The sequence below is a fragment of the Plectrocnemia conspersa genome, unplaced genomic scaffold (assembly GCF_051122295.1).
Source record: "Plectrocnemia conspersa isolate PC_06_02 unplaced genomic scaffold, ASM5112229v1 ptg000013l, whole genome shotgun sequence".
NCBI lineage: Eukaryota > Metazoa > Arthropoda > Insecta > Trichoptera > Polycentropodidae > Plectrocnemia > Plectrocnemia conspersa.
This window is the reverse complement of record NW_028277177.1, coordinates 20684587-20703106: the sequence shown is the minus strand read 5'-3', so window position 1 is coordinate 20703106 and position 18520 is coordinate 20684587. Positions and strand designations below refer to the sequence as shown.

General features: G+C 30.3%; 1 protein-coding gene and 1 long non-coding RNA gene across 2 annotated transcripts in view; both read right to left on the bottom strand.

Moving 5' to 3' along the window:
- Window positions 1-321: 321 nt before the first annotated feature.
- Window positions 322-3926, bottom strand: LOC148227543 (uncharacterized). Its single transcript, XR_015811966.1, has 2 exons — window positions 3767-3926; window positions 322-3699 (listed from the first exon to the last, which is right to left on the bottom strand). It is a non-coding gene; the product is annotated as an uncharacterized LOC148227543 (long non-coding RNA).
- An 11103-nt stretch (window positions 3927-15029) lies between these two features.
- The window catches only part of LOC148227542 (uncharacterized), a 28818-nt gene continuing 25327 nt past the window's right edge, over window positions 15030-18520 (bottom strand). The window contains exons 17-26 of the mRNA XM_088201995.1: window positions 17968-18123; window positions 17792-17901; window positions 17637-17717; window positions 17501-17566; window positions 17268-17429; window positions 16026-16310; window positions 15772-15900; window positions 15500-15710; window positions 15361-15422; window positions 15030-15299 (exon numbers count right to left, since the gene is read on the bottom strand). Of these exons, the coding sequence (XP_088058121.1) occupies window positions 15261-15299; window positions 15361-15422; window positions 15500-15710; window positions 15772-15900; window positions 16026-16310; window positions 17268-17429; window positions 17501-17566; window positions 17637-17717; window positions 17792-17901; window positions 17968-18123 (1301 nt within the window). The 3' untranslated portion in view covers window positions 15030-15260. The remainder of the gene's footprint in view (window positions 15300-15360; window positions 15423-15499; window positions 15711-15771; window positions 15901-16025; window positions 16311-17267; window positions 17430-17500; window positions 17567-17636; window positions 17718-17791; window positions 17902-17967; window positions 18124-18520) is intronic.

Sequence of the window (18520 nt, the reverse complement as noted above, 5' to 3'; positions counted from 1 at the left end):
GCTTAGTGCCTGTGGTACCCACACGCCTTATTTCCACGCCTTTCCAATATTTTTAAACTTCTTTAAATGCTAGACCATGAATATACTGTCTTATCTGTTAACTTCTGAATCGTCAGAAGTTAACAGATGATGGCAGATGATGGAGAGTGTGTTACGAACATAACAACAACAAAAAACACCCCAAGTTGCAATGGAAGATTTCGTTCCGAATAATGTATTTTTACGCACTTGTATGCTGTTTCAAAATAATTTGTACCGTTTATGGTTTTAAAAATAGTTCTTTAGGGACGGTGATGGTGACGGGTGGCAATTATACACAGATTGAGCCGCTGTAGTAGTATTTTATTGATGATACTTGTTTACATTGTTTTTAAAGTACGGGGCGCGCGCACGGCGGCGCGCGTCCGAATCGCCTGAAGATTGCCAGTGTAGAGAATAATTGTCACGCCAGTGCCACTCAAGTGCCGACCAGTTTTGACCATAACAAATCTAAATCGGCACCCATAGTTCAAAAGATTTAAATCTGGAAATTTTTGTTTGGAAGACAAGCCTAGAAGGACACCAAAAATCATCGAAGATGACCGTATAGCTGCAGAAATTTAAACCAATCCAGAGATGTCGATACATTTTACATTGACGAACCAGTAAAACTTCACCATAGACGGCACAAATTATTTTGGTTGCTGTGGTTGCCGAATTTTTGTGAAAATTATACAGCATACGAGTGTATAAAAACACCTTACTAGGAACGAAATCTTCCATTGCAACTTGGGGTGTCTTTTTGTTGTTGTTATGATCGTAACACACTCTCCAGATGATAATCCAAACATTACCGAAAGAAAGACATGCGACCCGAACGACAAATAAGTCACAATTCAGTATAATAACGTTCTTTTATGTGTACCCCTAATATAAACAACTGCTCAACACCCCCCCCCCCCCCAATCTAAAATTTAGATGGTGGGTGGTTAGGTTAGGTTAGATTCTATATCACGTGTGGGGAGCCCCCGGCCCGTAGGCCGGATTCAGCCCGCGGACGTTTCGATTATACCAAAAGTCGTTCAGTTACTTTAAAACATCGAACGTGTCTGCGTTTCATCAAGATATTTTATTTTCATAATACCTAGATAAAAATCGGCAATAGATACCATGTCGTAATCATATGCACTTACTGAACTCAAACACGTGTGGGATAAAATAAACTCTGGTTTATTATTTAATTTTTACACGAAAATATTTCACCATCTGGATATAACAATAATATTAATTTGTTATTTCTATGAGTTTTTTGTATTTTTTTAGCTCGATATTTGCGATATGTACAGATTTTTTGTTTAATTTAAGTTACTTAATTATAGTTTACTTAGCTAACAATATTTTCAACATATTAATCAGAAAAGTCATATACACATATTCTAGAAATGATTTCATTGTTATATGTACACATATTTGTTCAGAAGTTTATTTCAATTTTTATGTATAAATGTTGTAAAACTTGGGATCAAAATAAAATATGTTTAAATTGAAGAAATTCGTTCAAATTAAATTATATAACCACCATAAATTATGAACTGTAAAAAAATATATGAATGATGCACGCGGTTGTAAGAATTTCCATACTAGCACGTTTTGCGTAATTACCATGCTTCGCTAAACCAGTTTTAAAAATCAGATATATAAATGTAGCAGTTATTTATTATTTATACGCATTGTGGTAAAACCTTTCTGGTTTTGCCATTCTAAATTTACATCACTAGGGCTTACCACAAAATCTAAAAAATATCACATTATTCCAAAAGATATTTAAAATTGCATCATTTTACTAATTAATATGCAACATACATACATTGCTTCAAAAGCTTAGTTTTGGACTATAGATTTGAAAAAACGTTCACAATAAAAATCGCCACAATAAAATAACATCATTTATTGCATTTACCATTTGCGCACTGTTATCAGTACCGAATAACATACATATTTATTACTAGTTGAAAAATACACCAAGAGCAAAACAAATTGATAAATTGTAACTTATTCAAAATAATTTTACTAGTAACATAAAAAAATAATAGTACTTGTATAAATTTATTTTTTATAATACTTTTATTTTTATGTAATATAGGTGTGTTAATCTTATCGTCCTAACCTCAACTATTGTTTTTAATATAATTTACAAACCACTAATTTTGGTATAAATCATCTTATAAAAACCACTTATTTGTGGCATAAATCTTGTTTTGCCTTCAGAGCATTTGTGAAAACTGGTCAGCGAAAGATGGAAATGAATTATTTTCATCTGAATATGGGTATAAAAACCATATGACCCAGTTCTACTGCGTCACAAATTGTATTAAATTATAAGATACAATATTTATAATTGTACTTCATTCACGACTGTTTTACTAAATCCACCAGGCTAACTATTAATTACAAATTAGGCATGAACTGGAAATGTTTTGCTTTACCATAAGTAAGTAAAATAAAACCAATGAAGGAAACTGACTGACAGATAAAGTTAGTAGCGCTTGCATTAAATACCAACCTTCAGATGAAGAGTTAGCAAATGCAGTTCAGCAACAACAAAATCACTAATGTTAATAATTATTTTTTTAATAAATAAACGGCTAACCAGAGACGTCATTTCGGCTTTTTCCAGGAGGAAAAACATTAGCCAATCAGTGGTCGTTTTTTTAATATTTCGATTTCATTAAGATACATAGTATTTCATTAAATAACATACATTTTTCTGGCCAAATAATTCAATGGCCTTACCTGTCCCCTCACCCGCGTCCAAAATGACGGCCCTGCGGCTAGCTATGGCCAAAAATCTGGGCGACACTAACGTAACGGCAGCAAAGGTGAACACAATTATTTAAAAGTAAATATAATATTCTCACTTATAATCCATATTAACACAATTTGAAAATGATAAGTGAAGAATAAAATCATATGGAAGTCTTGCTCCGAGAAAATACTCTATATCAAATTTTACCTAAATAATTAGGCATGTTATATATGAAAATATTAAATTTATTAAAATGAAATTAATTGTTTCATGTCCTAATAGGTTAACCCAATGGTTATTCGGGGATTCTAAATTATAAATCCCGATTCAAAAATAATGTAATAAAGTGTCATAGACACGAATAACTGACAGATCATCAAAGTGAAACGCATTTCTTATAACAAAGTCGAGCATCTTGGATGATTTTTCGCAGAAGTTGTTTGGGTGTAGAGACAACATCTACTTACTTTTAAAAGTGATTCCGAGATCTTTAATAGAAGTTTCTCTGGACATGATGTTCACACCGAGATCTTAAGAATAATCTGATGGAGAAGAGAATGGGAAAATGACACAGTATGGCACTTGCCGACATTTAAGGGCAGACAGTTGATGGAAACCCATCACCATTGAGAATCTAAATCACTGTAGAACGAAGCCTGGAATATGTGCGTATGTTTTATTATTATACAAACACTGTAACTCAAAACCTATTATTTTTCTCTTTTCCAAAACTGCTATCATGTTTTTGAGTAAAATATGCATATAAATAAACAAAATAAGTAAGAAAGCGATATTTTACATTTTCTTGGGCAAATTAAATTAAAAAATTAATTGAACGTGTAATTTCACATCGTCTTCCTATATTTATATTTCTCAGCTATACTGTGTCGATGAGCGTTCACATCTTGGACGAACTGTAATAAAATAAAGGTTCAAAACGACTTACTGAGACCACTTTTTTACGATTGTTTACAAGGTTACTTCTTCAATGCTTATCCCAAGTGAAGCAGGTAGAAATACTCGCCTGAACTCGCTCCGCAAAATTTAAACTATCGGAACTTTATTACAAATTAAAATTAATATATCAAATAAAACCCGAAACCCAAGTACTGTCAAATTGCTTTGACAGTTAAAATTTAGAGGTGTTGCCATTTCAAAAAAAGCAAAGCTCTTAAAATTTATAATATTTTCAAAGCACATATTGAACTCACCCACAAATATCTATTTTTGGTTCTAAACAACTGATTGGGCGATCAGGATTTGTGCTTGAAAATTTATTTATTTATTATTGATTGTAATTAATTGTCTTTTTTCATGTTTAACATCAAACACGTATAAAATTTGTTTTTCAATTAAGAGGAACTGGTGTAACTTTTAGTGTCTCTTTATTTTTCTCTGTTTATCTGCAATCTGTCTCTAGTGAGGACAATTAGTAGGCTTTATGTTAAACTGAATTGTTTCGTGGGGGGAGAAGCTCACTATCTACTTCCCGTAAATAAAAATTCTTATTACTAAAATTTTAATTTGTATTCTAAAGTATAAACCAATTTTTTTATGAATATTTCATGTCATTAATATAACATGTCAATACAACAAGATATACTAATTTTAATATTGCTATATTAAAAATGATATATTTTACATATAATATACCAATAAGTAATTCCAATAAAGTTGGCATTTAAAATCGAAAGTGAGCTGCAACATATTAAAACAATGGGTTAGTCAGAAATCAAATATTTTAGTAACATATTTCTGAAAGGTTGTTTAACGAAGAAAAATTAAAATTTAATTTGATGTGGTAATTTCGTTATTTATATAATAATTTCCTGTAAATTAAATATATCGTCTAAATCATGAGATTTATTGTGATATGTTTTATCTTCTGATGCGGAATTTGAAATTAAAGCAGAAGAATCACTTTCTGAATATTTTATATCCACGTATTTTTATACTCTATTGCTTTCCATATTGTAAATTACTTTTAAAAAATTAAAAAGTCTTAATATAAAAATAGATTAAAAAAAATACTTCACTTGATTTTCGGAATATAAATACAATATCATAATTACCATAGAAGTAAAAGAACACATTGTAAGCAATTCTGAACTGGCGAGTGTTACATTTAGCTAAAATCAGTACTTAATTTTGCAACTTTTAAGATTTTTCCAGGTGGTAAATTTGCTTTCTTAAAATATACTTAATGCCTTTGCTGCAATATTAAAACCTAAAATGTAATAAATACTATATATGAAATTAAAAACGTAAATTGAAAAGTTATCGAGCAAATTGTAATACTAAAAATTTAAAGAGGAAAAAATTTATTCAAATAAAATTGCGTGGTAAACACGATTTTTATAAGCTTATAAATAATAATAATTATTCTCTTATGAAGACTTGTATTATAACATAAATATTTTTTATTAAAATATATTAATCGATTTTTGTAATATTTTATTGCTTTGGGGCCCTACTGTTTTTAAAGTCACAAGTCACTGCTCAATGGTATCTATTTAATTTAATACTTTAACCTCCTCATACCCATTGCACATTGCAATGTGCAATTATTGCTTATTTTTGAAGTTATTTTCGATTAATTTTCACCGAGATCTTTTGTACACCATATTATTTCAAAACACAAAAAATATTTTGTATGCCCCTTTATTAATGTACTAAAGAATAAAAATAAGTTTTCATGCACCTTTAATTTACGTAATAATAGAATTTACTAATAATATTATTTCTACAAAAGATAAAAACTCATGTCTGAGAGGTTAAGGTTATGATTAAAAATAAAATATTATATGGTAGAACAGGAATAATTAATAATATTTTTACGATACATTTATACTTATCAATACATTAGAAGTAAATATAGACATTTTTAATAGTATAAGATTAATTGTTGTGCAATAGTAACACTACGGTTGGTCAACTTATTGCCATCCGCACGGACGTCATTTATAATTTTGCCGCCATTCCCGGCTGACGTTGATTTTACTAGTTTTCGCGATTTTTTTCTTCGGGCCGAGTGCCGTTGCAGTCAGCGATATTTGAGAAGCTTTGAAGTTCACCGAAAGTGAGGTGGACTCCTTTCTGTTCAAAGTAGTCCAGACATTGAATAATCTGTGAGACGATTTCTTAAAAAACCGTGAGTTATATTTCATTATTTTTTTTCATTAAGTTATACTTAAAATTTATAAAAATGTATAAATATCGCAACGTGTAAAGTATTTGCTTGGAGTGGACTTCCGCAAGCTTTGTTATTTTAGTTAAGCTACTGCTTATCGTATCGCATGTCTACCACTACACGCTACAGAACTACTCGCTTCAAAGCGCTTTCTTCACACAAGGACATGTCTCACGCGCATGCGCAAGCTTAAAAACGGGTTGTCAATACACCAAAACATTTTATTGTTGGATCATGTGAGAAACTCGTTCTGATTTAGTTGTACAAATATATATTTTTTTAAATACACCCATACCTCGCTATACAGCCGCTCTTTATAAGGCCTTTCGCTATAACGGCCCTCTTCAATTAAGGCACGTTTTCGATTTACGGCCTAAAATGTTTCGCTATAACGGCAAAAAAACTTTTTTTCAGTGTCGATTTTTTAAAAAATTTAAAAATAGATTTAATTTGCATAATTTTAAAATGAAAGGTGAAGCAGCTAGCGCCGGTGAAGCCGCGTCTAAGGAATATCCCAACATTTTAAAGGGAATTATTGAAAAAGGGGGTCATAAACCTGAGCTAGTGTTTAACGTAGACGAAACAGGGCTTTATTGGAAGCGAATTCCTGATTGCACGTACATTTCAAAAACCGAAAAATCTGCGCCTGATTATAAGGTGTCTAAAGAACGATTAACTTTGCTACTTGGTGAAAATGCCGCGGGTGATTTTAAGCTAAAACCCCTTTTAATATATTTGTCCGAAAATCCAAGGCCTCTTAAAGGACTAAATTAAAATCAATTACCCGTCATATGGAGATCCAACAAGAAAGCTTGGATGACTAAAGCTACTTTAGAGGATTGGTTCAAAAATCAGTTTTGCACAGAAGTGAAAAAATATTTTCGAGACAATAACTTAAGCAACAAGGCTTTGCTAATTTTGGATAATGCACCAGGGCATCCTACTAATTTATCCGAACTATCTGAAGATGTCATGATTGAGTACCTTCCGAAAAATACAACAGCTCTGATCCAACCAATGGATCAGTGTGTAATAGCCACTTTTAAGGCATATTACATACGGCGAACTTTCCGACAACTTATAAGGGAAACCGATGGTAAATCTTCAATTAAAACATTTTGGAAAAACTATAACATCAAGGATGCTGTTGACAGCATCAGTGAATCATGGAAGGAATTAAAACTAACAACAATGAACCATGTTTGGAAAAAATATGGCCAGAATGTGTAAAAAGTACTGATGCAGAAGTTAATTGCCTTCCTGAAATTAGGCAAAACATTTTGGATCTAGCACATGATCTCGGCTTTGAAGGTTTGAACGAACGTGATGTGCTTGATCTACTTGAAGCTGATAGGGAACCCCTTTCATATAAGGAACTCATTCAGTTGCAAGCAGAACCGGCATTTGATGAAGAGACAGAGTCTGTTGTATTCAAACAGCTAACATCAAAAAAATTGTCAAAAGCTTTTTCCTATTTCGAACAAGGAATAAACATCTTCCTTAAAAAGGATCCTGACGTCGAACGTAGCGCTAAAGTTTCTCGAGGAATTAACTCAGCCATTAGCTGTTATTAATCATTGAAGAACGAAAGAGACAAAAAGGCAAGACAAACAACGTTGGACAATTTTTTTAAGCCAGGCCCATCCTTACCAGCAAAAAATGAGAACGACAGTGATCTGTAGGTTACCATTTCTTCATTGTCTTCAGATTAAAGCCATTTAAAAAAAAATATGTATATATTCATACACATATTTTATGTAACATGAAGTTGTTTCATTTTTGTTTATGGATTATTGCTGGTTTTTGGAGTCTGTTATTATTTTATGTACAAATGTATGTACTTGTTATGTATGTATTTTTGATTTAAATGAAATAAAAAGATAAAATGCAGTTTAAATGATAAACCATGTTACATATTTAAGAAATTTGGAACCGATCCCATTGAATTTGTATGAATTTGTATTAGAATAATTGATTCGTTATACGGCTTTTCGCTTAGCGGCCAAGTTTCGTGGAACGTATCTAGGCCGTAAAGCGAGGTATGGGTGTTATATTACAATTTATTAAATATAATACAAAAATAAATTATATTTTAGAATATTGCAATATTAGAATTTATTCAAGTTTTTTTGGCACCGCAGTAAATAATAGTTAAATATATTTCAGGTGAAACGTACAGGTCGTATGTAGTGGCTTCGATAGTAGATCTTTGGTTATATCGATAAGTCATTCTAGAAGTCGTCGGTACTTGTTCTCGAGCACGTGTCATGAAGGTGATTATTGAAACAGGAGGCGAGGCGTAAGTCCGTGTATTAAAGTAGTACTCCGAGCGTCGATGTGTAGTGAAGTTGAGTGTGTATAGTCTGGTTTTGTACCTCTACGCGTAAACCGTATACTCACCCCGCACGTTGGAAGAGGTAGTACGAATGCAAAGTTCTTCCAGACAGTTGTTGGGTTCATGGGCATGGTGTGTGTCTTGGTGTTGTGTAAGAATCGCTACATATGTAATCTATTGTAGAAATGAATATCATTTATTTAACAAAACACGAGAAATCCCTTTTAAATGTTTATTTTAATTTTATGCTTTAAATATATTTTCCTTTTGAATATATAACCTTCTCCCACCTCTGTCAATTTTTTAATTCCATTAGCATAAAATCTTGAGAGACTTTGATTCAAAATATTCCAATAGCCCCCTTTTCACGTCGTCTACATTTTATTTTTTCCGTCTAAGAAGTGTTGTATCGATTGAAATAAATTATGCTCGAAAGGAGCAAGGTCCCAAGAATAAAGCGGATAATGTAAAACCTTACAGCCAAATTAATTGATTTTATCAAGATTTAATTTCACCACATAAGGACGCGCATTGTCGTGTTGTAAAACTATTCGAATTTGTTTGCAAGTGCAAACTTTTTTACTTCCTCGTGCAAACGATTCAGCTGATCATTACTGTTTGTCAGATTATATAAAAGATAAAAACACCTTTTTGGCTAAAGATATTAACCCTGTGATAGTCAATCCTTTTGGGATTACTATTGAAATACTGATGTATTACATACAAAAAATGTAAAAAAAAACTGAAAAATATGGTATTTACCCTTGAAGTAAATACTTTCGGTCCATTGAGAAGAATTCGATTCTTTATTCAATGATGACGTCAATATAACGGCCACTAAATGATTAAGGAGTAATAAAGCTTTTTAGTTATTCATTATATTGATTTATAAAAGTTTATAAAGCAATAAATATTTACGATTTTAGTAAAATAATTTATTTATTGTATTTCAGATGAAAAACGGATTATAATGGACGAGCTTCAAAAAGCAAAAGAAGAAACTTTAAGTTTAGAATCACCCATGGCAGAAAAAGATTCTAAGTCTCAGATGGAAAATGGTATCATGGATAACTACAGACAAGAAAAAAACGATTTAAACGATACAAGCGCTGATTCGTTAAAAGGAGTTCAAAAGAGTTTAGACAACATCGTGAAGGAGTTGGACGATTTAAAATTCGCAATAAATTTAATTTCAGAGAAGGAGAGATTAGAGAATAATTTTAAATCTAAAGAATCGAAGCTCAACATTGCAAACAACATTTGAAGCGTTAAGAAAGCAAATAGTCGGATTGGAAGAACGTGATAAAATATATGATTCTTTCATAATAAAGCAGGAAGAGTCATTTAGATTTTTACGGAACAAGCTGCTCGAGAGCGTAAGCAAAATGAGCATGTATGAAAAGACTTGTAAAAAACAACTACTTGATTTAAAACAAGAATGTAATAGCTTGAAGAAAGAAAAGGACTTGTTGAAGAGTGAGATGTTTACGAAAGCGTTTCTCTCCAATGACATCGAACTCTTAAAAGTGTCTACCGAAAAGTCAAATTCTGAAAAGCTTCTTCAGTTCATGCTTGCTCTTAATGCTTTTTGGGTTGAATGTAATGGACTTCAAAAAGAAAACTGCGGGATGTTGACTCTTGAAGACAAATTACAGCAGAACGAAGATATGTTGGTTAAATCCGAAAAACTAGAGAATAATAAGACTGCTCTGATTAAGACATTAAACCAGCTATTGCAAATAAATAGTTCTGATAAACAAGCTGTTGACATGGTAGATATTTTGCCGCTCTACAAAACCAGCAAAATGTTATTGAATGACAATATGGAAGTTCAATTGAATGTTTATGAAACACAAATTGATGCACTTCAGCAAAAATTATCGAAAAGCAACGAAGAAATTAAAAAACTAGAATTTGAAAACGTAACGGTATCAGAAAATTTGATGAAGATTAAAAGAATGTATTATAATTATAAAGAAACATCTGAAAAGAACAACAAAGAGAAGAATGAAACTAATAACGTCTTAAGAGAAACAATCAACCAATCACAAAAAGACATTTATCAATCTCATAATATAATGCGTACACACATTCCATTTCATCAAAGCTTGAAAGAAAAAGATGCAGCATTAGACAATGCTAAAGCACAAATTTCTACCTTGTCGAAAGCCATAGCAATTTCAGAAAATAATTACGCTAGAGAGATAGTCTTGCACTCAAACGAAATCCAAACAATGAACGAGCAATTGTCGCGTTTAAAAGCTGAAATTTCTGTTTTAAAATCAGAAAATATTAGGTTTAAGGGCAATATTATAACTACTGTAAAAAGGTTTACTGCGAAAGAGAAGAAATTTATCAACGATAACACATATTTTCATAAACAACTAATAGAATCGAATCGACAAAATTCTATGCTATTCGAACAGCTGCAGTCACAAAACAATGGCAAGTACGAAATCTTTTTGAAAATGATTCAAGACTTGAATAAGGAGAATTATATCTGTAATACCAAATATAACGCCATTCTGGTCGAAAAAGATAAAATGACGACGGAATCGCAAATTATAGAGGATAAAATAAAAGTGATGTTGCCTAAAATGAAAAAAACTAACTCCTCGACGACTGTGTTGCCAAATCAGGAAGTACTTGGAAAAATAGATACGTTCCATAATTTGAACCAAAATAATGATTTACTGCATCAGGATAAAAATTCTAAACAGATGACCGAGTCGAACGTGAAGAGACCGTTCCAAAAGGTACATGAGAGTTTATTCAGGAAGTTGATTAACCAAGAAAAGTGCAGCAAGGATTTGAATACAGGCAAAGCTGAGAAAAATTACATTAAAGATCAATTAAATAGTACAATCATTAAATTGCACTCGCTCACGGAAAAGTTTATTAAACAAACCGAAGAAATGAATAACCTCAAAGAGAATTCTTCTAAGATATCCACAGAACTAATAAACACGAAAATATCAATTGCTAAGGTGAATGAAACCAACGTCAAATTGACAGAATTACTACATGCAAAGAAATTCCAAATGGAAGATTTGAGCAAGCAAGAGATTGCTACTCATCATTTTATCTTACATTATTTAGAACGGTTTATTCAATTTAAAAGTAAATTAACCGACAATATATTTAATTTGCCTCCAACCAAATTAGATATACAAATAATTGGATATCTAAACAGCCAAACAGATTCTATGCCGCCGGAGTCTGTAACTCCACAAAGTTCAACTGTTGATAACCAGGTAATTGCATTAGATCTCACAGTGAATATAAAGCAGTAATAAGTGCAAAATTTAAAAAATATTCTTTCTATGTATAACAATTATTGTAATTGGTATATACTTGATAATGAAAAAAATAATCAAATTTTGGAAATTAATAAATGAAAAATAAATTGCATTTATTAGTTTTACACTCACTCTGCGATATGTTTTTTTTCTTATATCTATAAGCATTATTATATATGAACTACCAGAAAGTCATCATAAACGAGGGTGAGATATGCATATTCCTACAAAAATAAATGTACATAAATATCTACCACTTCATTACGTAGTGGTCAATTTGGATAGCTATTTATATTAAGTGATTATATCCTACAACAACAAAAATATTAATGAATTTATCATCCATTCGCTTTCATGTTTTTTTTACCAATAAATAACCCTATTTATAAAAATCTTTATTTTTAGAGAGTAAAAGTCGGCAAAAGGATTTCATAATATCATATTCTTAAATCTATTTTAGGGATCTAGTCATTCGAGTACTATCGACCATCCTGATTCAACCATCAATGACGAATCAGAACATATTCAAAGGACACAAAAAAGAACTCATCAATCGGACGTACAAGATAAAATGCTTACCAAGAAACGGATAAAAATTCAAGTAAATTCCATTTCTATTTCAATACGTATAAATATAACTATATAATCATATAACTACGTATGTATATATTATTTAACACCGAAATCTGAGAAGTTGAATTGTCGATTTTATCGGCAATATGACACTAATATCAGGCATGTATTGTATATCGGTCATCACAAATTTATTTAACATATATTATAACCAATTTTTATCAAAAATATCAGTTAACAAGTCTTCATACATTAAATTTAATAATAAAAAATATTTTATATAATCTAAAACGATTTTAATTAGCTATATTTGAAAATGCTAATAACTTTATTGAACTTGAACTATTTTGCCCAAAAGTAATATCATCATGGAAATAACTAAGTCCCATAAAGTAATGAATAATTACATATTCAAACACTGGCCTCTGATCGGTTATTTTTAATTGTCTTAGTTTTTTATAACTTTTCTTTGGGCACTTCTACATTTGCATGATATTCAACTTTAAAATGTTTTCTTGTAAATAAAATATAAAAGTTTTTTAATTTTTATACAACTATAGTTTTGTAGATAATTGCTCTACATTTTTAATATATCTTAAAATAGAAACAATATAAATAAAAGGAAATATCTGATATTGATTTCAAGTGTCATATTTATATTCTCAGATTTCCTTTACATATACATACATAAGTGTGTATGCATCTGCTATTATGCTTATTTAAAACATTGAAACTTTATTAAATTTTTATGAAGGAATATGTGTGATTATGAGATTTTAACTGTTAAAAAACCAAGCGATTGAATCTGAACTAAATTTTCAGGTTACGATTCCACAGCTAAGAGAGCATGACTACGCAGTGGTAGCAGAAATGGAAGATGACGAGAATGACTGCATAAATAAATGTCAAGTAAATATATTTTTATAATAATTACCAATATTTAGTATTTAAAATTGTTCCCTCAGTGCTGAGAATTGTGACTGCCATAATATGTTTTAACTGACTTCTTTATTCTACATTCCAGTGTACCTAAGAAGCTACTAAATATTTAATTGATTACCTAAATTCCTTGAATACAAATAGACTACCATAGTATAAACTAACCCTGAAAATTAGTAGCAAAACTGGCACATTTAAATGCGAAAATGTGTTTTTCTCAAAATCCTATTAATTCTTAGCGATTTACATTTTCACCCCAAAAACTAGTTGTATACATTCAGCTTTTACAAAATCAATAGTATTCAAGAAGCTGTAATAAACTCTTTTATGTAATAAGATATATATTTTAGAATTTAAATCAAAAACCCGATGATCTAAAAGAGAACAAAATCGAGAATTTGCCTAATGTGCGAGTTAAGACAGTTGTTCTACTTCACAAATCAGCATGAATATAACAATGCTATAATATAACACTTTTGTTACTTCAGTTATACAGGAACATTTAAAATAAGACAATATTTTACCTGTTGTTTAGATAAAAATGGTGTAAGAAGAATACGAAATATATTAAAATGTAATAATGATTTATTTTAATATGTTTAAGGTGGGAGAAGATACTGTTTATCGTTGAGCGTGAGTGCAGTAGATAAGCAGAAGTAGTTCACCTAAAAAAAAACTAACTTCCAGTAAGCAAGCCTTTAATTCTCAAATAAAAATAATTTTCATAAATGTTTAAAGACGAAATATATATTGTATATAAAAAAATAATATAAAGATAAATATTTAATGCTCAGTTCTAATATTGATTCATGTTTATATCCATCTATTATATGTCTTGAGTCTTATCTTTACCCAATTGTATAGCAAATATTTTAATTTAATATTTACCTAAGCATGCATGTTTTTAACGCAATTTTTCTTCTATAGTAAATTAAGAAATCAGCAAAGATATCTTTCGCTGTGCGGCAATTGGAGACACGTCAAAAACAACAACCACACACACGATTCTGGATGTTAATTGAGAGAAGCTAGATTGCAACCAAAGCGTATAAAACTGAAAACACTCGCTTGTAATTTTAATATTGTTTTATAATTAAATACGTAAATAAAATAGTAATTAGACTAATTATGTTATACAATATAAAATAAGCATATATGTAAATACTTTTACATGTTGATTATAATTAGGATTTCTTTTATTATTTCGATAAAAAATTATATTTTTAATATAGAACCTCCCTAAGGCAATAAAAGTAATTTCGAAATATTTACATTTTACAATTTTTAATAAATGGATATATTATTTTGTGTATTTTAATATTTACTATAATATTGTTTATTTTTGACTAGAAAACTGTAGATAATTTCAAAACTACAACAGAACCATTTTGTAATGTGATCTTCAGTGACGGGAAAGATAATTAAATGTTTTCTTAAATTAAAGACTGTTTTTAATAACCGTTTTTAAATAATATTTTTTATACACAACGTGCACGATATAATCTCAAATGATCATATTATTTTCGGTAAAATTAGATACAATTAGCTAATTCTTCCATAGATTGTCATTTTCGTAGGATCCATTTGATCCAAAAATTGTGTTTGTATTGTAAGAAAGAATATTGTTTTGTTGCTTCGAGATTTACGATAGTCCAATTTAACATTTATTTTGTAATTCTTTAGTAGCAATAACTGTGTGTTTTCCTGAATGTTATACATGTCTAAGAATCTGGAAGAAAAAAATTGAGGGGAAAATTGCAGTCAGTTACTAACCAGTAACTATTTATTGCAAAATATAGTTTTCTATTTTTCCTGTAACTAGCTAAGTTTTTTTTGTAATCAACATATCAAAATTTTGTATGAGCAAAATAACAAATGTAAAAAATAATAAATAAAAATATAAAAATAAACGTATATTTTTTTATATAATTTTATTCATTATATTATTCCATAAATTATCACATCTTATTATGTACATTATTGAAACAACTAAATTACAATGGAAATAATATGATTACAAATTATGAAACAATAGTAACATAATACAAAGTGCAAAAATAAATTTTATCCTTACTAAAAATGTTCAAACAATATAAAAGTGTAAAAAAACACTATCGTCATGTTTTGGCACAATATAAATTAAGATTCAGGATCTTCTTCATTCTGATCGTCATACCCCTACAAAAAAATTAATTAATTAGCTCAATAATATTTTTTTAAATATGATTTTCAAATTAACCTGTAATGCTGCTGCTGCCGCATTTCCTTCATCAATTCTCATATAATCATCCGCTTGATAGTCTTCAAGAAAAAAAAAATTACTGTTAATAAATAAATATAAAATAATATTTGAAATAGATTATTTTTCAAACACATACCATTATCATCATTGACATATTTGTCACCTTGCGGACTCTGTTCATTGGCATCATCAATTTCTTCCGCTGCTGCCTCATCAATTTCAAGCCCGTCATGTTCTTCCTCTTCGTCCGATTCATCATCTGGCGAAACATCTTCTTCTTCTACTACTTCTTCTTCTTCGCCTTCAGATTCGACCGACTCCTCGTCAGTACCACGTTTTTCTTTGTCCTTTAAAATTTTTTTTAAATAAAACAAATTAGTACAATACTTATTTTGTAATAGTATTTACTTTATATACTTCTTCTTCTTCATCTGATTCTAATACTATAACAGGATCATCATCTTGATTGTTTCCTTCATCATCCTGTTCTGTGGCTGTTCGTGAAGAAAAACGTTGAGGGCGCTGTACAGCTCTTTTCTGAAAATCAATATATTTTATGTTTTATGAACTACATATACCAAATCGAGTTTATTTCATTTTTGGTTTATGGTCGCCATGACTTATGACTATATTTTTACTTGTAATTTTAATTATAATTATACCGTAGGGCGGTGCTGCTCCGGAGCTCTTTCGAGAAACTGATCCTGATCATCTTCTTCATCTTCTTGATCTTCCTCTTGTTCATCCTCTTGCTCTTCCTCTTGTTCATCTTCTTGATCATCCCCTTGATCATCCACTTGATCATCGCCTTGTTCATCCCCTTCATCATCCTCTTCTTCGTCCCCTTCATCAATCTTTTCATCATCCTCTTGGCCATTCTCCTGATCTTCCTCTTGATGTTGAGACGATGACGGTAATTGATATTCAATTTCACACTCAGTAGTATCCTATAAGAAAACAAAAATATTTAATACTCATGGTCCATTCACAACGAAGTCCGGAATTAAAATTTAATTCAAATAGACCAGTGATTCTTTTTGTATACATATATATAAATCGAAGGCAATTCTTCAGAAATATACACAAATATAACATTACTCAACATCAAAGTGCCAACGGAAAATAATATTTCTTTACTTGATTCTAAAGAATAACGATATATGCAAAATTTAGTCCACGGAAAGAAGAGGGGTTACTATATTTCCCTCACCGAATTATTGTTTCTTATTTCTGAGATGTGAATTTTTTTTTTGCAATTAATCTAATTCTTGCTGTTCCTATTGAGTGAGAGTGATTAGCCAGGGTTTTAAAGTACAACTGAGCAAGATTTGATGACATTTAATATAAGACATTTCTATCAGTGATTGAGGGGAAGACTTTTGAGTACAGTCCTAAGGAGTTAATATACAAAAGAATATGTCAAAAATATATTTGGATCTATTCAGACTACTTGCTTAATAAATTAGTGGGCGTTTGTAATATGGCAATAAGACCTTTTAAAAAATAACAAAAGATTTAAAAATTCAAGCCTGTTTTTAATTTTTCTATGGTAAATGTAATTTTTTGGATATATAATTTTTAAAAATATATTTTGCAAGAAAATATAAATTTTTGAATTTTTTTTATTTTTCCCATTTTTATGTAATTATTTACTATTATAATTTTTAATAAAAAAATATGATTTTTTGGAACACTTTTCAAAAAGAAACCCGCATGTTGAGTGGTTAAATCAAGGGTTTTTATAATTCATATTTTTTCTTTTAACTAAATGTTGCCTGAAATACTTTTAAAAATGTCCATTGTCATGCTGCAAGCAGCGAAAAAACTTCTCATCGATTAAGTGTTAAAAAACTTTGAAGTTCTAAGAAAAATTCACTCTAAGATTAAAATATTACATTATTTACCACTAATTCAATTTTCTGTTTCTTCGATTCCATTTTCTCTTGCTCAACTTCAGTGCGAGGTCTTTTCTGTCGCACCTGATCCGTTGCTTGTTCACTTCCTGGATTTGGGTTTCCGTATGACGTGGAGACGGTCGAAATTAACGTGTTCGATGTCAGAGCGGGCTGAATTAATTTATTTTATTATAATCATTTAAAATTATACAATTGTTTTGGATAAAATTAAGCTGAATCACCTGAGGGTTTACGATGGATGAATCAATGGTCGCAGCTTCCATACGAGGATTGACCAAAGCGACTGTCTGCATTTTGTAAAGTTGATAAATACAGATTTTTATAAATGGATTAAAATATTAATAACAATAAAATTACCTGTGGAATTCCTGTTTGAGGCAATGTAACGATATTTGCGTTAGACGCTTCACCTTTTTCGATGGGATCTATATCCGTATCCTACATTTAAAAAATTAAATAACCATTAAAAAGACATTGAGCATTTGAAATTGAAATTGAAGAAAGTTTTGTACCGATGTTGACATGGAATAGGGCGAGACAGGATGGCGAAATGAGCTACTTGATAAATGTTCCATGTGCGAACTGCTTGGCAATGACGAAACAGTTTCAACTGGTGTGTTAACTAAAAATCAGAATAACTCGTTATTTTTCCATTTAATAAATGCAGTGTTAATTATTAGTTAAATACCCGAAGTGTGCAACGAATGATGGTGCATGGAAGTAGCTGTTGAATATTGAGCGTTGGGTAATACAGCTGCTGTGCGAACTCCTGAAGTCATCGGTTTTATAGAAGCTAAAGGTGTCTCGCCAGTTGTCCTCCTACTTCCAATCGGTTGCTGAGAACCTAAAATCATATTATAATACAATATTTAAATGCTTAAGTATGCAAATATTTAGAATCAATAAATGATGTCATAATAAAAGAAATAAATTACATTGAGCAATAGATTGTATTAATTGTAACTGATTTATCAGTGACGCAAAGCGTTGAAGTAAATTAAAATCAGTATGCAAAGATTTAAACATAAATGCATATCTGCCATAATAAATATAGCCAATGAAAGGAAACAATATATTAATATTGTATTATGTAACTCATAAATTCACAAACTCGAGTTCTACTAAAAAAAATTGGTGAAAAATCATCTCATAGAACACCTTCATATTTGGGTCATAAGGACCTAACTGCTCTCAACTTTTATCGATGGATACATCAAATACATCTCTAAGATAAATTATTT